General features: G+C 43.2%; 1 protein-coding gene and 1 long non-coding RNA gene across 3 annotated transcripts in view; both read right to left on the bottom strand.

Annotated features, from left to right (window-relative positions):
• RNaseZ (ribonuclease Z) overlaps positions 1-12,832 on the bottom strand; it is a 28,326-nt gene extending 15,494 nt beyond the window's left edge. Inside the window, exons 1-4 of one of the 2 annotated variants that reach the window (XM_045741773.2) lie at positions 12,500-12,832; positions 12,045-12,190; positions 11,097-11,283; positions 315-522 (exon numbers count right to left, since the gene is read on the bottom strand). In XM_045741773.2, coding sequence (XP_045597729.2) covers positions 315-522; positions 11,097-11,283; positions 12,045-12,190; positions 12,500-12,763 — 805 coding nt within the window. In that variant the 5' untranslated portion in view covers positions 12,764-12,832. The remainder of the gene's footprint in view (positions 1-314; positions 523-11,096; positions 11,284-12,044; positions 12,191-12,499) is intronic. The other variant, XM_045741774.2, reaches the window with a different exon arrangement.
• A 1,484-nt stretch (positions 12,833-14,316) lies between these two features.
• Positions 14,317-19,361, bottom strand: part of LOC138372933 (uncharacterized) — a 74,666-nt gene continuing 69,621 nt past the window's right edge. The window contains exon 3 of the long non-coding RNA XR_011230995.1: positions 14,317-15,028. This is a non-coding gene — a long non-coding RNA (uncharacterized lncRNA). The remainder of the gene's footprint in view (positions 15,029-19,361) is intronic.

Here is a 19,361-nt window from a genome sequence, read left to right as displayed (position 1 = left end):
AAAGAACTCATCCGACACCAAACAAAATGCCTTGAAAGAGATGATTGATGCCTGCCTGTGCATGCTCACTAGGAAACTGGCAAGAATCAGTATGAAGTATATAATTTGCTATAAGGACAATGAGACACTGAACATTATGTACATGACACTCTACTAGACAGTAAACTTATGATAAAAATTTTATAAAAATAATTTTTAAATTGAATTTATATACATAAATTATACTATTTCTTATATCTTAACCAGGAGAATATGTACACACAGATACTACCCTCACCCATTTTACCATACTTTTATTAGAATAAATTACTTACCTTCTTCAGACGTCCCCTTATCTGCATCCAGTTCTCCAGAGTTACCAGAATTTATAGACTCTTCCATGTTATCCCAGAGAGGAACACACTGGATGATAAGTGGATCAGTTCCTTCACCAATAATACCATTGTTCTCAGCATAGTGCCTGTACTCAATGTTGAGGTCCCTAAACCGCATGAAGTGTCGAGTATCATAATACAGGGAATCCTAGGGAAAATAATAGTACAATATTGCTTAGCAGTTTATCATTTATGCAAAAGAAACAGTTTTAAGGAAAGTACACTTGTATGTAATGTATACTATGACATATATAGATGAGGAGCTTTAAAAGCACTAGGGAAAAAAATTGGATTCATTTCAGAATTTTCAACAAGGAACTGATCCCATGTTATAAACAAGCAAAAATCATGAAATAGTGTAATGGAGATGAAATGTGTGAAAAATAAAATATGGAACATAGCAGTACAAATAGTAGAAGAAAGTGGAGAAGGGGAAAGTAGACTGCATGATGTGACGGAGTTCCCCCCCTTATAATTCTCCCACGCCTGCAGTAAGAGTCATGTCTACTTTTCCCAAGCGTTCTCTACGTTGCAGGCTACAATTTGATATATGGGAGAGAGTGAAGTGTTCTCGGAGACCCGAGAAATTAGTGAAATAGTAATATTTTGGCCGGTGGTATAGGCCCTTTAGGGAGCCAAGATGGCGCTGGCTTCTCTGATCTCCCGCCAAAACCGTGTGACGTCAGTGGCACCGGATTGGTCACCGACAGCAGTGTGGCACCGGGAGCCAATGAAAACCTCCCATAGTAAAAGTGACGTCACGAAGGAAGGGGGTCCGGCCAGCGCGCCGGGCTGGCGCCAGCAGTCATACACGACACGTCATAGAGGTCGGACGTGCGACGAGTGGTCCTGTCTGTCGGACAGCTGTTTCCCACTACCGTGGATTTACGCGTCATCGGAAGTTAGCCAGTACTCTGAGAAGTCTTCCCTAGTTCATGTGTTGAACCAGAAGAGGGAATTGACGGTTATTTGAGCAACAAGTGCTCCAGTCAGGTACTGTGCCAGTAGCAGTGAAGCCGTGCAGTGACGTAGATTGACGTCTGTGGCAATTCACCAGTTCGTGACAGCGTAGTGGCTGACAGAGCCACTGGGTAGCTGAGGAAGAGAGGACTATTTGGGGAAACCGAACGACTGTAGCTGAGACGTAGGCGACAGCCGTTGCTGGGAGAAGACGACGGCCAGGAGACCGACTCCAACCTTCAAGAAGTCAAGGAGGAGGACGGACCTGCGGTGAGGAGGCACGGAGACGACGCGCTAAACGGTGGGACGACGAGAGGCTCTGGTAGGACACGACGACGTGTAGTGTGGGGGCGTTCCCGACACGAGGACCAGGAGCTACATCTCGACTCTCATCGGAGGATAGGGTGAAGTAGGTGGTTCTAGTTCCCTCCCCATTCCCCTTTAGTTAGCTGTGTTATTTGGCTATATTTTCTAGCCTGAAGATTTTATATGTCGTGAGCAAGTCTCACCTATGTCACGGTAAAGCACCAGGGTGCTAGACAGTACTATCAAGAGTGCTTGTAATATTCATGTTGATTATTGGTGTGTACAGACACCAAGAACCAGTGATAAATTTACTGTGTTGTGTATATCTTTCTATAGATTTTGATATGAACATATAGTGGTGAATTATATATAATATTATGCCAGTATTTGGAGGTTAGGCTATGTGCCCAGAAACTTTATTTTCCATGTATTGATGATTGATTTATATACCATATATATGTCTATGTTCATTCAGTGAATAATCATTTGTGAGTACAGTGAATTATTGCGTTATCGCCAACGAGAGAAAATACTGAAAACTCCAGTGTTAATAGTTCATAATATATTGTTGAGTGAAGAACAATGTGAAGCCATCACAGTGAATCATTATAGCATTGATTGTAGAAAAGACTGTTTGAGCCTGAGTACAGTGTAACTGAGTAATCCGGTTTATTTAGCCAATATCGAGTGTGCGAGTTTCTAGTAATATTGTAGAATTTAACGAAACAGCGAATCTAGAAAACAAGCAAAGTTCGCGCGGAGAGGCCACGCGATCAGCTGGGGTTTGACACTTGATGAGGAGGGGAGAGTGTTGCCCTCTAGTGATCGCATAATATCCGTGGGAATTACCGGCCGAGTCAGGATCAGTTGATTTATCGATTATTGTGTGGCCTTGTGACATCTTTCATACATTTTAAGTAAAATACAAAACTATCTTAGTGTTTTTATCATTCCCTCCATTGATCTTGTGGCTATACTATACCTGTAAGCATAGAGTGATAACAATAAGTACCTGCCTGATTCCTGATCTTTGAGTGTGACCTTGCCAAGGCTACCACTGAATACACCAGTCCACTGAGGGTGTTACTGGCCACCTTAAACACCAGTTGGCGATCTTGTGTTTAACCGTAGAGCCCTATTGTTGGGGAGGGCACACGACAGTCGAGGTGAACGAGTCGTGTTCTCACTCTTTCTTAATAGGAGGCCGTTAAGATTGACTGGGGAGACTCTCCTGGCGTGCAGTGGCGCCGTGAGGATCGAGGGAAGACCCGCAGGGCTACGGTGAGTTACCTTGAGCGTAACTATTGCTCACCCCAGAGTAAGGGTAGAGAATAACAGAGAGGAACAATCCCCAACATTGGCGACCTCGCCAGGATATAGATCGGAGTAAAGGTTGCAGTGGTACTTGGCAGTGGTGTTAGAGATCAGGTGAAGGTTATCACTCGTAGCACAAGATGGAGGATGATAAAGTAGCGAGGTTTATTGACTCTAGAGACGAACAGGTGCTGGAAGAGTGCACCAAGGCACAGTTACAGGCTATAGCGGATCATTTTGGAATAAAGCTGAAATCTGCCCGAGTTGGTGAAAGAAGACTAGAGATAATGGCTCAGCTAAAGGCTCGAGACGAAGCTTTGGGGGAGGAACGGCCCCAAACATCTGCCAGTGAGGGTGAACACCTGAGTATTGGTGGAAGCAGCAGGGGATCCAGCGGCAGCAGGCACAGCATTAAGCTGGAAATAATGAAGCTGCAGCTGGAAGCACAGCAGCGCAAGGAAGAGCGGGAAGCAGAAGCGCAGCTGAGGAGAGAAGAGGCACAGCAGCGCAAAGAAGAGCGAGAAGCGCAGCTGAGGAGAGAAGAGGCACAACAGCGCAAGGAAGAGCGGGAAGCAGAAGCGCAGCTGAGGAGAGAAGAAGCACAGCTGCGCAAAGAAGAACAGGAGCGAGAAGCACAGATGAAGCGTGAGGAGCGAGAAGCACAGCTGCGCCGGGAAGAACAGGAGCGAGAAGCACAGTCGAAGCGTGAGGAGCGAGAAGCACAGCTGCGCCGGGAAGAGCAAGAACGAGAAGCACAGCTACGCAGGGAAGAACGAGAGCAAGAAGTTAGGCTGAGACAAATGGAAATAGAAGCCAACCAGGAGGTGGAACTGAAGCGAGCTGAACTGGGACTAGGTGCCCCTGCCCCGCCACAGGAAGACCGACGAGTGAGGGAACGAGACCTGCCGGTCTTTGTGCCTAGTGAAGCCGAAAGTTTCTTCGATCACTTTGAGAGAGTTGCTGCTATGAAGAGGTGGCCGAGGGCGGAGTGGGCGGAGTTGGTCCAAGGAAGGCTCACAGGGGAAGCTCGCCAAGCCTTCACTATGCTCGACTTCCAAGAATGCACTAACTACGATGCGGTAAAACGAGCTGTGCTCCGTTCCTTTAAGCTCACGCCAGAGTGTTACAGAAAGAGGTTTAGAGAATGTACCCGGTTGCCAGGAAAATCGTATGCGGAGACGGCGAGGGACATTGAAAGAAGGCTCCTTAAGTGGCTGGACTCTGAAGAAGCAAGGTCGGTCGAAGAGGTCAAGGAACTAATGGCCATGGAAAAGTTTATGTCCGTGCTCTCTCCTGAGATCAGGATGAGGGTAAAGGAGGCGGACATAAAGGACCTGAGGGCCGCAGCCGACCGGGCCGACATGTTAGAAGAAGCCCTACGCCCACGCCGAGAGGGACAGAACCGACCACCCGCATACGTCGGAAACGATAGGAGTTATAGAAGGACGGATGGGTGGAGGACAGGAGCGAGTTCTCCCAAGTCCCATTTCTCAAGTTGGAACACCCGAGGAACAAAAGGTGCTGTAGAGCCGATAGAGGAGAACCAAGCTGAGAGCTCGGGAACTGTTACTGCAGGGAAAGAAACGACAAGTGAGGCGGGAAAGACACAGGGTGTGACGGTCTCTGGAGGCAGTGCTAAGGCGAGCGGTGGCGGATGGTCTCCGCCGAGGGGCCGCTGCTACAACTGCGGAATATTCGGACACATCGCGCGGGAATGCAGACGCCCTAAGCAGCGAGGACACGTTGCTTTAGTGATGTTGGAGGACCAGAGAGCCGAGGGAGTGCGGGATGAACCCGTGCTGAATGGGGAGAAGAAAGTTCACCCATTCATGTGTCAAGGAACCGTAAGGATGGGGGTCGCAGACCCCATCCCAGTGAAGATGATAAGAGATACCGGGGCTGACTTTACCCTGGTAAGTGAAACCCTGTTCCCCGAGGGTTACGAGAGTACCAGTGTGGGGGTGGCACGGGTGGCCACTGTGGGAGGCCCAGTGAGGATGCCCCTACACCAGGTAACTTTAAATTCCGATTATGGCTGCCAGACCCTAGAGGTGGGAGTCTGTACATCAATGCCCAAGATGGAGGCACAGGTCATCTTGGGGAATGACGCATGTGGAGGATACGTCCTCCCGCATCTCGTGAAAGGCGAAGAGTGCCCAGAACAACACGAGGAGACAGGCGAAGATTTGAACGCCTATGGGGACGAGAAGGGAATCGCACCGGTGGCGATCCCAGTTTGTACTGTGACACCGAGACAACGCAAAGAACCAGGAGGTTGTGGATCTGATGGGGCTGAGGAGTCGACTGACAGCCTGGGAACAGATCGCCTCTACGTAGGACCCAGAGAACGAGTGGAGGGCGAGAGTAGCCCGAATGGTGAGTTGCAGGTGACACTCACCAGTTCTCCAGGGGTAAGCCGCACTCGTCTCGGAGAGTTACAGCAGGGGGAGGTCCCCGAATTGGTTAGTAAGGCCGAAGGAGGACGTGTGGGTCCTGAGAAGGCTTACTTTCCATTTATATATATTATATATGCCATGCTATTCATGATGAAGGAACGATGGACACCAGGAGCGACCGTGGGAACGGTGATTGGATATGTCCAGAAGTTCAGAGAACGTCTCACTCGAGCGAAGAAACTGGCTAGGAAACTCCTGAAGAAGGCGCAACGTAAGATGTCGAAGTGGTTCGACAGGAGAGCTGCGCAGAAGGATTTTCAGGCCGGATCACAAGTAATGATTGTGCTGCCAGGTAAAGGTAGAGTGACCAAGACGCGGTTCAAGAGACCGTACCGAGTGCTGCGACGGTTGGGTCCAGTGTCGTACGAGATTGGGAGGCCGGATGGACCCCGAAAGAAACAGGTGTGTCACGCAGGCCGCCTGAGACCTTTCTTCACTGTGGAAGGAAGAGCCGACAAGCAGGACGGAACGGATACCCGAGAAACCCAGCGGAAGACGGGTCTGAGTATGCCGAGGGACCGAGAACTCCCGGAGGAGGAAAGTAAGTGGTCCAGGGCGGACGGCACCAGTCTCACCCGCACTGAGAGTCTGACAAGGATCAAGGTCAAGCACATCAAGGGGAAGGACGACATAGTGGCGGACGCCCTATCCCGCATACACTAACGAGACATGACTCTTATTTTAAGGGGAGGGGTATGTGACGGAGTTCCCCCCCTTATAATTCTCCCACGCCTGCAGTAAGAGTCATGTCTACTTTTCCCAAGCGTTCTCTACGTTGCAGGCTACAATTTGATATATGGGAGAGAGTGAAGTGTTCTCGGAGACCCGAGAAATTAGTGAAATAGTAATATTTTGGCCGGTGGTATAGGCCCTTTAGGGAGCCAAGATGGCGCTGGCTTCTCTGATCTCCCGCCAAAACCGTGTGACGTCAGTGGCACCGGATTGGTCACCGACAGCAGTGTGGCACCGGGAGCCAATGAAAACCTCCCATAGTAAAAGTGACGTCACGAAGGAAGGGGGTCCGGCCAGCGCGCCGGGCTGGCGCCAGCAGTCATACACGACACGTCATAGAGGTCGGACGTGCGACGAGTGGTCCTGTCTGTCGGACAGCTGTTTCCCACTACCGTGGATTTACGCGTCATCGGAAGTTAGCCAGTACTCTGAGAAGTCTTCCCTAGTTCATGTGTTGAACCAGAAGAGGGAATTGACGGTTATTTGAGCAACAAGTGCTCCAGTCAGGTACTGTGCCAGTAGCAGTGAAGCCGTGCAGTGACGTAGATTGACGTCTGTGGCAATTCACCAGTTCGTGACAGCGTAGTGGCTGACAGAGCCACTGGGTAGCTGAGGAAGAGAGGACTATTTGGGGAAACCGAACGACTGTAGCTGAGACGTAGGCGACAGCCGTTGCTGGGAGAAGACGACGGCCAGGAGACCGACTCCAACCTTCAAGAAGTCAAGGAGGAGGACGGACCTGCGGTGAGGAGGCACGGAGACGACGCGCTAAACGGTGGGACGACGAGAGGCTCTGGTAGGACACGACGACGTGTAGTGTGGGGGCGTTCCCGACACGAGGACCAGGAGCTACATCTCGACTCTCATCGGAGGATAGGGTGAAGTAGGTGGTTCTAGTTCCCTCCCCATTCCCCTTTAGTTAGCTGTGTTATTTGGCTATATTTTCTAGCCTGAAGATTTTATATGTCGTGAGCAAGTCTCACCTATGTCACGGTAAAGCACCAGGGTGCTAGACAGTACTATCAAGAGTGCTTGTAATATTCATGTTGATTATTGGTGTGTACAGACACCAAGAACCAGTGATAAATTTACTGTGTTGTGTATATCTTTCTATAGATTTTGATATGAACATATAGTGGTGAATTATATATAATATTATGCCAGTATTTGGAGGTTAGGCTATGTGCCCAGAAACTTTATTTTCCATGTATTGATGATTGATTTATATACCATATATATGTCTATGTTCATTCAGTGAATAATCATTTGTGAGTACAGTGAATTATTGCGTTATCGCCAACGAGAGAAAATACTGAAAACTCCAGTGTTAATAGTTCATAATATATTGTTGAGTGAAGAACAATGTGAAGCCATCACAGTGAATCATTATAGCATTGATTGTAGAAAAGACTGTTTGAGCCTGAGTACAGTGTAACTGAGTAATCCGGTTTATTTAGCCAATATCGAGTGTGCGAGTTTCTAGTAATATTGTAGAATTTAACGAAACAGCGAATCTAGAAAACAAGCAAAGTTCGCGCGGAGAGGCCACGCGATCAGCTGGGGTTTGACACTTGATGAGGAGGGGAGAGTGTTGCCCTCTAGTGATCGCATAATATCCGTGGGAATTACCGGCCGAGTCAGGATCAGTTGATTTATTGATTATTGTGTGGCCTTGTGACATCTTTCATACATTTTAAGTAAAATACAAAACTATCTTAGTGTTTTTATCATTCCCTCCATTGATCTTGTGGCTATACTATACCTGTAAGCATAGAGTGATAACAATAAGTACCTGCCTGATTCCTGATCTTTGAGTGTGACCTTGCCAAGGCTACCACTGAATACACCAGTCCACTGAGGGTGTTACTGGCCACCTTAAACACCAGTTGGCGATCTTGTGTTTAACCGTAGAGCCCTATTGTTGGGGAGGGCACACGACAGTCGAGGTGAACGAGTCGTGTTCTCACTCTTTCTTAATAGGAGGCCGTTAAGATTGACTGGGGAGACTCTCCTGGCGTGCAGTGGCGCCGTGAGGATCGAGGGAAGACCCGCAGGGCTACGGTGAGTTACCTTGAGCGTAACTATTGCTCACCCCAGAGTAAGGGTAGAGAATAACAGAGAGGAGGAACCCCCAACAATGAGGAAAATGTAAGAGTAGATTAATGTAAATGGGAGGGAATGTGGAGTAATTTATGAAGACAATAACTGAGACAACATACAGTGGGGCCTCGATTTACTAATTTAATTCGTTCCCAGATATGGGTCGTAAGTTGAAACGAATTTTCCCATAAGAAATACAGTAATGTAAATTGAATTAATCTGTTCCACATCCCCAAAAATATTAACTTAAAAATACATTATATACCAAATAACACTCATTTTGTACTAGCTACAATACAGTACTGCATGTATATCTTACTTTGAATGAGGACTCTTGATGGCGTATGGAAGACAGTGAGGAGGAGGGAAGGAGGAGAGGTGTTAGTGTTTGGAAGGGAAGTCCCCTTCCATTATAACTTAAGGCAGTGATTACTTTTCTGGGGTACTCACTCTCCTACATTTTGCCTGCATACCACTAGGACCTGCTTGTGGCTCACTGCTTGTTTTCTCACTAAAAACCTGTCTAGCAACATTTGTTTTTCCCTACATTGTAACACTTGTCTGAAGTGAGACCTCACATTGTCATTAAAAAGGTTAACACAATGGCTTGTTACAGCTTGATTTGGGTGACACTTTTCAGCAAAACTTTGCAATTCTTCCCATACTACACACATTTTCTTAATAAATGAGGAAGGGACATTGTCTACTCTACATCAACATCCCCTCATGCCATTTTCATGTTTACAAATGATTTCTTGTCTTTCATCTATGGTCATCCTCACATGTTTTCTTAGGTTGAACCTTACCACTGACTTTCTTGGGACTCACGGCATGATATATAACAATTACTTTTATGTTCAAAAAACAAAAAAGCACTAAAATAATATAATTCTTTACAAGCATGATCGTCACTAAGCGGGCGTCTCTCGTAAACTGAAGCGGGGTCGGCCGTGCCACCAGGAACCACGCGATCGGTCGACCAATACGCGTATCAGCAAAGTCACTAGTCGAGACAAAGGTCATAAGTCGAGTCTCATTTTCCAACGAAATTTATGTCATAACTCAAAAAATTTGTAAATAGGGGCAGTCGTAAATCGAGGTGCCACTTCACCTTAGATAGAATAATGAATCGATAAACATCCTAGTGCTGTAAATCCAAGGATAAGGTCAGTAAATTAATTGCATAATTCATTATGTTGCTTTATGATACAAGTAGGCTAGTTTCTTTTTCCACTTTTTACTCAATAGAACACTTAAACATTAATATTTACAACTCCATCCATTTAACAATAAAATATATACAGCATATATGAAGTAAAGAATGCTTTGTATGTTCAATGATGCAAGAATATTTAAGAAAAACACAGGAATGTATTGTCTGTGAGCTTGACACATTACTGAGAAAATGCTAGATCTGCAAATTACCCTAACTAATCAACGATTGTCTTTGCTCAACCTGCTTACAATGAAATTCACCTATGCACTTTAAAAATTGGTATAAAAGTGCTTTTTTTTTTAAACGCAGGTGGGTATAGGAACAGACGATGTCTGACTCCTTTTAGCAGGATTAGAGCTTTCTCTTCTCATAGGTCATGGTAAGCCTTGACTACCATCGAGTGCCTGTTGTTGGTTCCGGGGACCAATGTCCTCATGGCCTGGTCTCTCGGCCCGTCCTCCTAATGTTTCCCAACATCAAGAAAACTGTCAATTTAAAGTGTCCTCTCTTAACCTACCAGAGGACCCAAAACAGAAAACAGGACAGTTTGTCACTTTCGCAAGCCGTTTACATTTTCTAGTACGACAATTTTTAGCCTTATGTAATGCACACGAGCGAAAAGCGACGTTCTTTGTAGGACAGGTTGGGTCTCTGACCAGGTTGGTGGTCTGGTCAACCAAACTGCTGGATGCAGTTGCTCGTAGCCTGATATATGAATCACAACTTGGTTAATTAGGTATCCTTTGGAGGTGTTTATAAAGTTCTCTCTTGAATACCGCAAGAGGTTAGGCAGTTATTAGAGAGGTCAGCCTCCCTTATGTGTCGAGGGAGAGTGTTGAAAAGTCTTAGGCCCTTGATATTGGTATAAGTTCTCTTGCAGTGTACCTATTACACCTCAGCTTTTCAACAGGGCTATTTTGCACATCCTGCCATACCTTCTAGTTTCATGTGGAGTTATTTCCACATGCAGATTTGAAACCAGTCCTTCTAATATTTTCAGCTGTAAATTATTATGTATCTTTCTTTTTCCCATGCACTCTAGAGAATACAGCTTTAACATTTTTAAGCAGTCCCAATAACTTAGATGTTATATCAAGTAGATTCTGGCAGTATAAGACCTTTGCATGCTCTCCAGGTCAACAATTTCCCCAGCTTTAAGTGGGACTCTTGTTTGAAAGGTTCTTCTTATTTTACTTGCAGTTGTGACAGCTACTTTATTGAATTCTTTAAAACCCTTACACACTAGTTTTCATTGGAGTACAACCCGCCAAATGGTTAACAACCAGGTACCCAATTACTGTACTGGAACAGAGGTGAACAGTGAAGGATTGGTGCCCAGACAATCCTTCCTGGCTGGGGTTCGAATCCAGTCCAAACTGTTCATGAGGTACTGGACAAGTGTTACCACTCCACCCCAAAGTGGGCTGTCCACATACCACCAAATCTGCAATCTCCAGAACTCTGCAAATCATGGGTTACCTGTTCTGTAAATTACCCTAAGTACAGTATATGCATATTAGAACTTGACCAGACAATCCATAAAATATATATTTTTTATATATGAAAAATATCATTATGTATGTTTAATTAAATATTAACAATTAAATATTTATAAATACCAATTGCTACAATACTTACAATTCCAGGAGGCCCATGCAGGATGATTTCTGGCACTCCAGTATCCTGTAAAGTTAGAAGAATTCCAGGCAGACCTCCAACATTCTCCCAATCCTTATGGGTAATTAGGATATGCTCCGTCATACTCAACTTCACCTTGTGCTCATGGGCCAGTCTTTGGGTACCCTCACCACAATTGAATAAGTATCTACAAAATAGTAATAAGAAATAATGTAACAATGTAACTACAGTACCTACATCTTTGTAGCGAGTAGATTATTCCAATAATATACTCGCTCCAAATGCATAGTTAATATTCCTGTCAACCTTTGGAGATGAATGAGGTGAGGCGTTGCCTGGGCAACATGGTGAGGTGTTGCCCGAGCATATAAGCAGCAGAATAGCAAACATTAACTAGTCTACTTTCAAGTGTGGTCTAGAGCAGACACTTGCGAGATACTGTACCGACTCTCAGTGCGCTCAACTCACACCAAAGTATCACCTGTGTACTTCTGTATATTCGACCAAATATATATATATATAGTATCTTAGTGTCTGTGTTTATTGTCACCATACTTTACGTAACAATAGAACCGTTACATCTTTAAATATTGCCCCTTCCTTGAGGGAGTAGCCTTATGTAATGATGTCTTGGAAACATTAAAAAATTAAAATCTTTTACTAGAATATTTAAAATGTTTACCAATATATTTTATATGCAGTTCAGCTTTCCACTTAAATGCAATACTGTACATGACTGCAGTACATAAAATTTAATCTAGGATGGATGTAATGGTTAATGGCAGCAGGTAAGAATATTTTGTATAGTTAGTTAATATAAACTGATAATTTAATAATAATGGTAATCTCTTTGTGTATTGTGTCAAAGAAATGACTTCAAAATACAAAAAAAACACTTCAAGACTCACATTTAACATGCTGAATATACTGTATTCATAACCACATTACCTGGCTTGCTCTGTAAAGACATACAAAGCCCTGGAACCACCTGGACTTCCTGATCCAAGTACTTGGAGGTACACAGTTGAAGGGGGATATTTCCGAACTTTCTGTCGGCGTGCAAGGCGGATTCCTTGCAGCTCTTTAACATCAACCTTTTCACAAAAATATTACTGTGTATAAATATTGTAATGTAATTATGTATTGAAACGAATTCATTTTTTGAATTAAAAGACAACGAGACATTCGTGCAATGTTTCTTGTACTATTGCCAGCTGATGCATTCTATCTACTACTATAGAATATGCCTAACCTTATACCTTATCTATTGTATCCTATCCTAATCCATTTTATAGTATACTAAACCAAACCTATGCTAACATTATAATCACTGATCACACTGTTATAGGCCTACACATTAGAAAAGCAAAGTCCACAAAATTTAAAGTGTTACAAATAATAACCTTTTTGGGCATTGTCTCTAAAACGTTGTAAATCTTGTTCCTGGGCCTGTGTTTGCTACTATGTCGTGTTGCTACGAGTGTGGTGGAGACGGGAGCTGAAGCCTGTTGGGTGCTGCTTTTCTGCCATACACCTGATGCTGATCCACCCAGCCTTCTGCTGCTCTCACTAATAAAACAAGTTCCTCTGCTAAGACCGACACATTCCACTCTATGTGAAGTACCGTGAGGCAACAGCCGAGAAAGTGATGCAAGATGCCTTAACATTACACTATACAGTCATGCCGGAGGCCAGTGGAAAGAAAACAAACAAGTAATACGGTGTGGAAATTTACTAAAAATAATTACGGGTCGTATCTTGATTGTCTTCTCTCTCTGCCATGATTAATTGAAGAATAGAATAAAGTCAAATATGTTTATATTATGAATATAAAACTAAAAAGACGGCTAGGGAAATAAATATTTTTTAAGTATATTAATTAAAAAATAAATTATGAGACATTTTACATTACATAATCTTGAAATAAGACATATAACAGGCAGCCATATTGCTATTAAACCAGCTGGTTTTAGTGATCATAAATATAGGAGCTTATGTTTTTTAATATCAACAGGGCAATATAGCATCCTATGATGAATATTATATCTTGATAAATATTTATTTCATATTAGGCAACTGTTGAGGGTTGTATCCTAGGAAAGGCTAGTGGTTGATCTTTGGGGACGTCGGGAAACCTAACAGGCTTACTAACCCCGAATATGAGATCATGAGACTCAACATCAATACTTCTTATATAAATTATCTTAGTAAATCAGTTAGTGCTGCTAAGGCACCAGCACGCAGCCTGCATGCAAACTGGCTGATTAGAAGAGTTGCCAACCTCATGAAAACCTCGGTATCGCGTGCAATGTGTGCCTGTCAGCGATATCTCACCCTTTACGTGTACTCTCTACGACCATATAAGTATCATACACCTTCATCACTAAGGTGAATAATGAAAACGCATGATTATTCAAATTAGCAAAACGTACGTGTCGCAAATTACTTGAAATTAGTTTTTTTTTTAATAATGTAAGTGCACACGTAAGCATTCTCTTTACGCAGGTATGGCTCTCATCAACAGTTAAAAGTGCTCAAAAGCTTTAATACATATTTACAAAAAGATTATCCTTTTTTATTATGCATTATATGATTCATATGAAGGGTTGGATTAATGCTAGTTTTAGCATGGTTGTATTACAACTGTGGCAGGCTGCTAATGTTCCCCCTCTCGTATATAAACGACGTGTTTTCTTTGACACAGTTGTGTCGAAGCTGACACAAGCTGTGTGTTGACAGGCTAACCATAGCCCGTGCTTCTTGCCCCGTTCCTGTGCCAGGTAAGTTACGGGCTCACCATAGCCCGTGCTATTTGGAACTTGTTCCGAGTAGCTGAATCTATAACAACTTCGACACATTCGATCCATTGCCAGTTTTTGTCGCCACTCTTCTGCCGTCTTCAAATTAATCTGCAGGCTCTCGTCTGATGATACCAAGTTTTAATGCTATGCTGTTTGATAGTTTAAGATTATCTATGGCGCAGTGGTAAGACACTCGCCCCGCGCTTCGCAAGCCTGCACTTGGCCTGGGTGGCTTGAAGAGGATTGACTAGGCGCTAATCCTTAATTATAGCCTCTGTTCACCCAGCAATGAATGGGTACCCCAGGATTTGGCGGGTCGTATTCCAGGGAAAATTAAGAATTAAGGACCTATCCGAAACGCTACCCAGGATTTGGCGGGTCGTATTCCAGGGAAAATTAAGAATTAAGGACCTATCCGAAACGCTATGTGTTTTAGTGGCTTTACAAGAATGTAGGAACGTTTGTAATATAAATAAAGTAAAAAAAAGTGGTTTAAAGTTTCTCCTCCAATAAAAGATGTGAAATTTAGTCACTCCTCCATCTGCACAATGACCAAAATGGGGAAACATCAATACTATAAAAATAATAATTTTTAACCATCTTTCTAAAAATATTTAATTAATTTAAAATTCTCTGTTATACTTTTGTAAATAATAAAACAATAAATATATACGTTGTAACGTATGTTTAAGCGTAAGTGTTTACGGTGATTAGAGTCAGAATTTGGTGTTTATTTATATTTATTGAGTATAGTCTTTGTTACAACAGTCAGTTTGTTGGCAATGTAGTGAAGTGTCGTAGTAGCTGAGACGAAGTCTAGAGCAGGGCAGAGAGCTTGAGGGAGGCCGGGGGTAGAGCTCGGATGCAGGGTAGAGTGTATATAGAGCGTGGTGCTCTGAATGTGAGCGGGGTCAAAGAGCTGGAATGCGGGACAAGAGCGTGGACGCTCGATGCAGCCTGAATCTGGCTGTTTGTTCTGTGTGGAGGCTGCAGCGTCTTGAGAGAGGAGGAACTAGAATCGTCGAGTGTTACATTGCTGCTGATGGATGTCAATGGTGCTGAACATCTGCGGTATCTCTCAAGCATCAGAGTTAGACTGATGATGATTCGCTGACGAGGGCTTCCTGTACCCTGGGGAAGATATATTATTTGTAATTAGTTGTACATTTGGGAATTGTAATAAGTGGACCAAGAATTAGTGTAGGACGTCTAGGAATGTGGAACACTTGGAGATAGGATTTGTAAAATTAACAGATCCATCTCATTATCTGCACATAAGCTAGTGAGAATATGGAGCAAGTATATTACTTATTAATATAGTTGCTACAACGTAAATAAGTAACTGGGTTCCTTTTTCTTAAAAAAAACTCACTGTTAGTTAATAATTCATTCACTTTAAATCTTGGGAATTACTAGTTATTAATAGGATATAATTCCTAAAGCTGGACCACTTAAAACAATTCAGAAGAGTTATTGGTTGCTTAAACAAACTTCTTTTGTGCTTGGTGGAGGGTGGATGTAAGAATGCTATCAAACATCATGTTCTCTTTCTACAAAAAAATTGTAAAATACAATTATGATAATAATAAATTATAAGCTACGGCTCAAATTTCCTATGGTCACCCAAGATAATTATATAGAACATTACCGTCAATCTGGGCACACGCTCTAAACAGTTCGCCACCCCTTGGGCTAGACCACATGAGATGCATAGTGTAGGTACCTGGGTGATAGTCAGCTGTCACGGGCTGCTTCCTGTGGGTGGAGGCCTGGTCGAGGACCGGGCCGCGGGGACACTAAAGCCCCGAAATCATCTCTCAAGAAGATAGGTACGCAGGTTGTGTATAAGTGGCTTTGTTTAATATACAATCCTTTTACCTATATTCTCATGCATATTTTAAAAATAAAATTATTAAAATGACTATTATATATTATTAGAACATTAATACAAATTGGAGTACATTAAAGAGGTGTTGGGTTTATATATCGGTGTCCCATTGTTTGGGTTGGGAGATGGCAGAAAATATATGTATGCTTGCAAGCAATTTAACGGACTATATTATGACTGCTTGAGTCAAGGTGAGCCAAGGTGCATGACCCAACATACGGTCATACCCGGGTCTTCCTGCTGGAGATCTTCAAGTCATCTCGGCCATAACTTCCTCAAGTGTGCAGACAATACATTTTTATTATGGTTCCTGATTAATCGAGCCCCCATTTTCTTTATTACCATACTGTGAGGGGAACCCTGTAGTGCCCGGGTCGTCCTCAAAAGCCCGTGCAACTGAAGTGTTGGGAGACCACATAATGCAAACCTACCATCAGAACATGCATATTGCAAGTCAATAGCTGAATTCTGTAATATTTGGAATAAGTTATAAAACACTGTGGATTGGCGCCGAACATTTCATATCCACCGACTTCATGATGGGTGGCAAAGGGGCCGACCTCAACCTCCCTATGCCAGTCCTTCCCCACGCCACTAGTGACCCTGCAAATGTTAACGAGGTTAGCCCTAAGCGTTTGACCTCCAGCTTCGGACAGACATACTATTTTATAACTACAGATGATTTCTGTTACAGTGAAATCAGTGTTTCGCACGGGCCAATTATACAGCTTTCACTATTTATTTTTTTTGTTCAAATGTAATATTTCCTCATTTGAAACCCAAACCACAAAATGCGTATTTCTCAGATTCTCGCTGTACAATACCACAGCACCCTAATGTAACGTTTATGTCTTCGTTATTACTACATTATGTTTAATGTTTACAATATCACCGTTACCAGCACCCTGCTTACAACATACCTCTCCAGGCTGCAACATGTATCTTACAGTAATAGTGACGTGCTTGCAGGGGCTCAAGCGAGGCACAGGTAACATAGTTTGGGTATAAAAGGGTAAATATTTACCTTGGCAGTACTGAGAGGGAAACATGCTTAAAATATCTGCCAAGGGTTAATCACTATCGCACACTCAGCAAACATCCTTGGCTACCTAGCAATTCTGCTTTGTAATATCTCTTGTTTAAAGGAAACATTGTTTTTCATATATTTTATATTTTATTTATCTCTTCTTGCTCATACACTTTCTTTTCGTTAAAGTCTTGCACGACTGAGTTTAATTTAACTGAGTTTAATTTAAACAAATAAATGACACATTTTTGTTTAGCAGTTTGAAGGCATTTTCTAAGTTGAACTTGTCTTTCCACCACCTTCATGATTTAGGGTTTCATTACAAGTGTCAGGTACCGCAGACAAACATTACATGATGACACATTTATCGCCTCATGACAATACCAAAGACATGTAAAAACATACAAAACCTCTGTCTACTGGCATTGCAAACTTGCAGACTTTAGAGCTTAAATATTACAAATATCGCAAATAAATCCCAATAGCTTTATTATTTAGCGACGCTTGTTAATCCGCTTTTGTTTATTTCACTTTTCTCGTGTTTCCTTTATTTCCTTCCTCGGTTCTAACGTAACTTCCATTCACTTTGACGATAGTAATAATATAATTCTTGGTTTAAAATAGACTTCATATGGATATCCCAAGGTAATTATCAAAGGAAAATGCTAAGCCAGTATATGACTATATAACACTACATATACCAAGATAAAACTCATTGATGATTTTTATGAAATGGTTGTAAATTGACGGAGACAGTTCACGCGAAGCAAAAATTATGGTTTCGATGGCAATATTTATAGTTCAGAATTTACATCCTGCAATATGTAAGCATTTTTCGTGTATTTCTGGCCTCTCTCTCATGTACACATATTCACACAAACCTGCTTCACTTGAAACAGTCAGACGTTCAGTACGTATAATCAACTTAAGCCCAACGCATTCATGTACCATTCAGTCACTGCGCCGGATGTAAACAAAGGGACGTCAACAAACCCTGAAAAGGTAGGTAGAAACATGTTTTAGCGGGAAAGATGAGGGGTGATACCTCTGGTGACTGCATAATTTAACTGAATCTTCAAGTCCTCTCTCTTTCTCCCTCTCACACCTCACCTCACTCTCACTCGCACATCTCCCAAATAAACAAGCTATGTACCAGCGGTCCCTCTAGTAAGGTGTATATAACCCGGCGATCGCTGTCCTGATGTGCTCCAGGAATAGGAAGTCATCGCCTGATGCTAACTCACCCTCAAATTGAGAAAATCAGAAGACATAAACTGACCCATTACTCAAGGGCTGGTTATGCACTCCACACCACCACTTCCACCCTATTTCTGGCCACATCACAGGCTGAGAAATCCCTGGGCCCTCACGGATAAAATTGGAGCACTTTGATATGTACATATTTCTAATTTCTCGCTCCCCCCTCTCCCCCCCCCCCCCCTCTCTCTCTCTCTCTCTCTCTCTCTCTCTCTCTCTCTCTCTCTCTCTCCCCCCCCCCCTCTCTCTCTCTCTCTCTCTCTCTCTCTCTCTCTCTCTCTCTCTCTCTCTCTCTCTCTCTCTCTCTCTCTCTCTCTCTCTCTCTCTCTCTCTCTCTCGTACAGGGTACGAGAATTTCCTTCCATTGCTTCGGCTCATTTGAGTTTCTAGCTTCCATCTGTGTCCTCTCGTCCTACTGTCTTTCAATTTGAAGAGGCTATCCTTGTCCACCTTGTCTATGCCCCTCCGGATCTTGTATGTTGTGATCATATCCCCCTCTGTTTCTTCTATCATCTAGGGTTGTGAGATTTAGTTCCCTCCGCCTATCCTCATAACTTATCCCTCTTAGTTCTGGCACAGATCTTGTTACAAAACCCTCAGTATTTTTCATTTTTAGTTTTATGTTTCACAAGGTGCGGAGTCCATGCTGGTGGACCATATTCCAGCACTGGTCTAATAATTGTTGTGTAGATTGCCTTGAAGGAGTCCTGATTTAGGTTTTTAAAAGATATTCTTATATTTTTGTAATCGTCCCACATGCTGCTGATGTTACCCTGTTTATGTGTAACTCTGGTGTTCTTGTTGGAGGCCTGGCCACAGGTTGTGTCGCGGGGACACTGGTTCCCGAACCATCAAAAAGGTATGTACAGTATAAGGAGGATTCGAACCCGTTCACTTGGTCAACCCGTCCTCAGACCAAGTCCATTCCATCCAGCGGTCGATCCCAAAGACGCATTCGACAACTTTAACATGCTGTTCATTCAAAATATGAATTTTCTTAAATATGAATTAATATTGTTATATATTAGCATACTGTGTATATTTATATATTAGCATATGTGTGTGTGTGTGTGTGTGTGTGTGTGTGTGTGTGTGTGTGTGTGTGTGTGTGTGTGTGTGTGTGTGTGTGTGTGTGTGTGTGTTTATATATACACATTCTCTTTCCCAAGATGACCCTGTCCCCCTCTCACCTTCCTCCTCTACCTTCTCGTATATTCTCTCCCTCTCCACCCTCTCTCCCAGTCTCCCTCCCTTTCTATCCTTGCCATCTCGCGTTCCCCTACTCTCCCCCA

This window comes from Procambarus clarkii, chromosome 40, assembly GCF_040958095.1.
Source record: "Procambarus clarkii isolate CNS0578487 chromosome 40, FALCON_Pclarkii_2.0, whole genome shotgun sequence".
Taxonomy (NCBI): Eukaryota; Metazoa; Arthropoda; class Malacostraca; order Decapoda; family Cambaridae; genus Procambarus; species Procambarus clarkii.
Note: the sequence above shows the minus strand (reverse complement) of the source record. Positions and strands in the feature narration are given on the sequence as shown.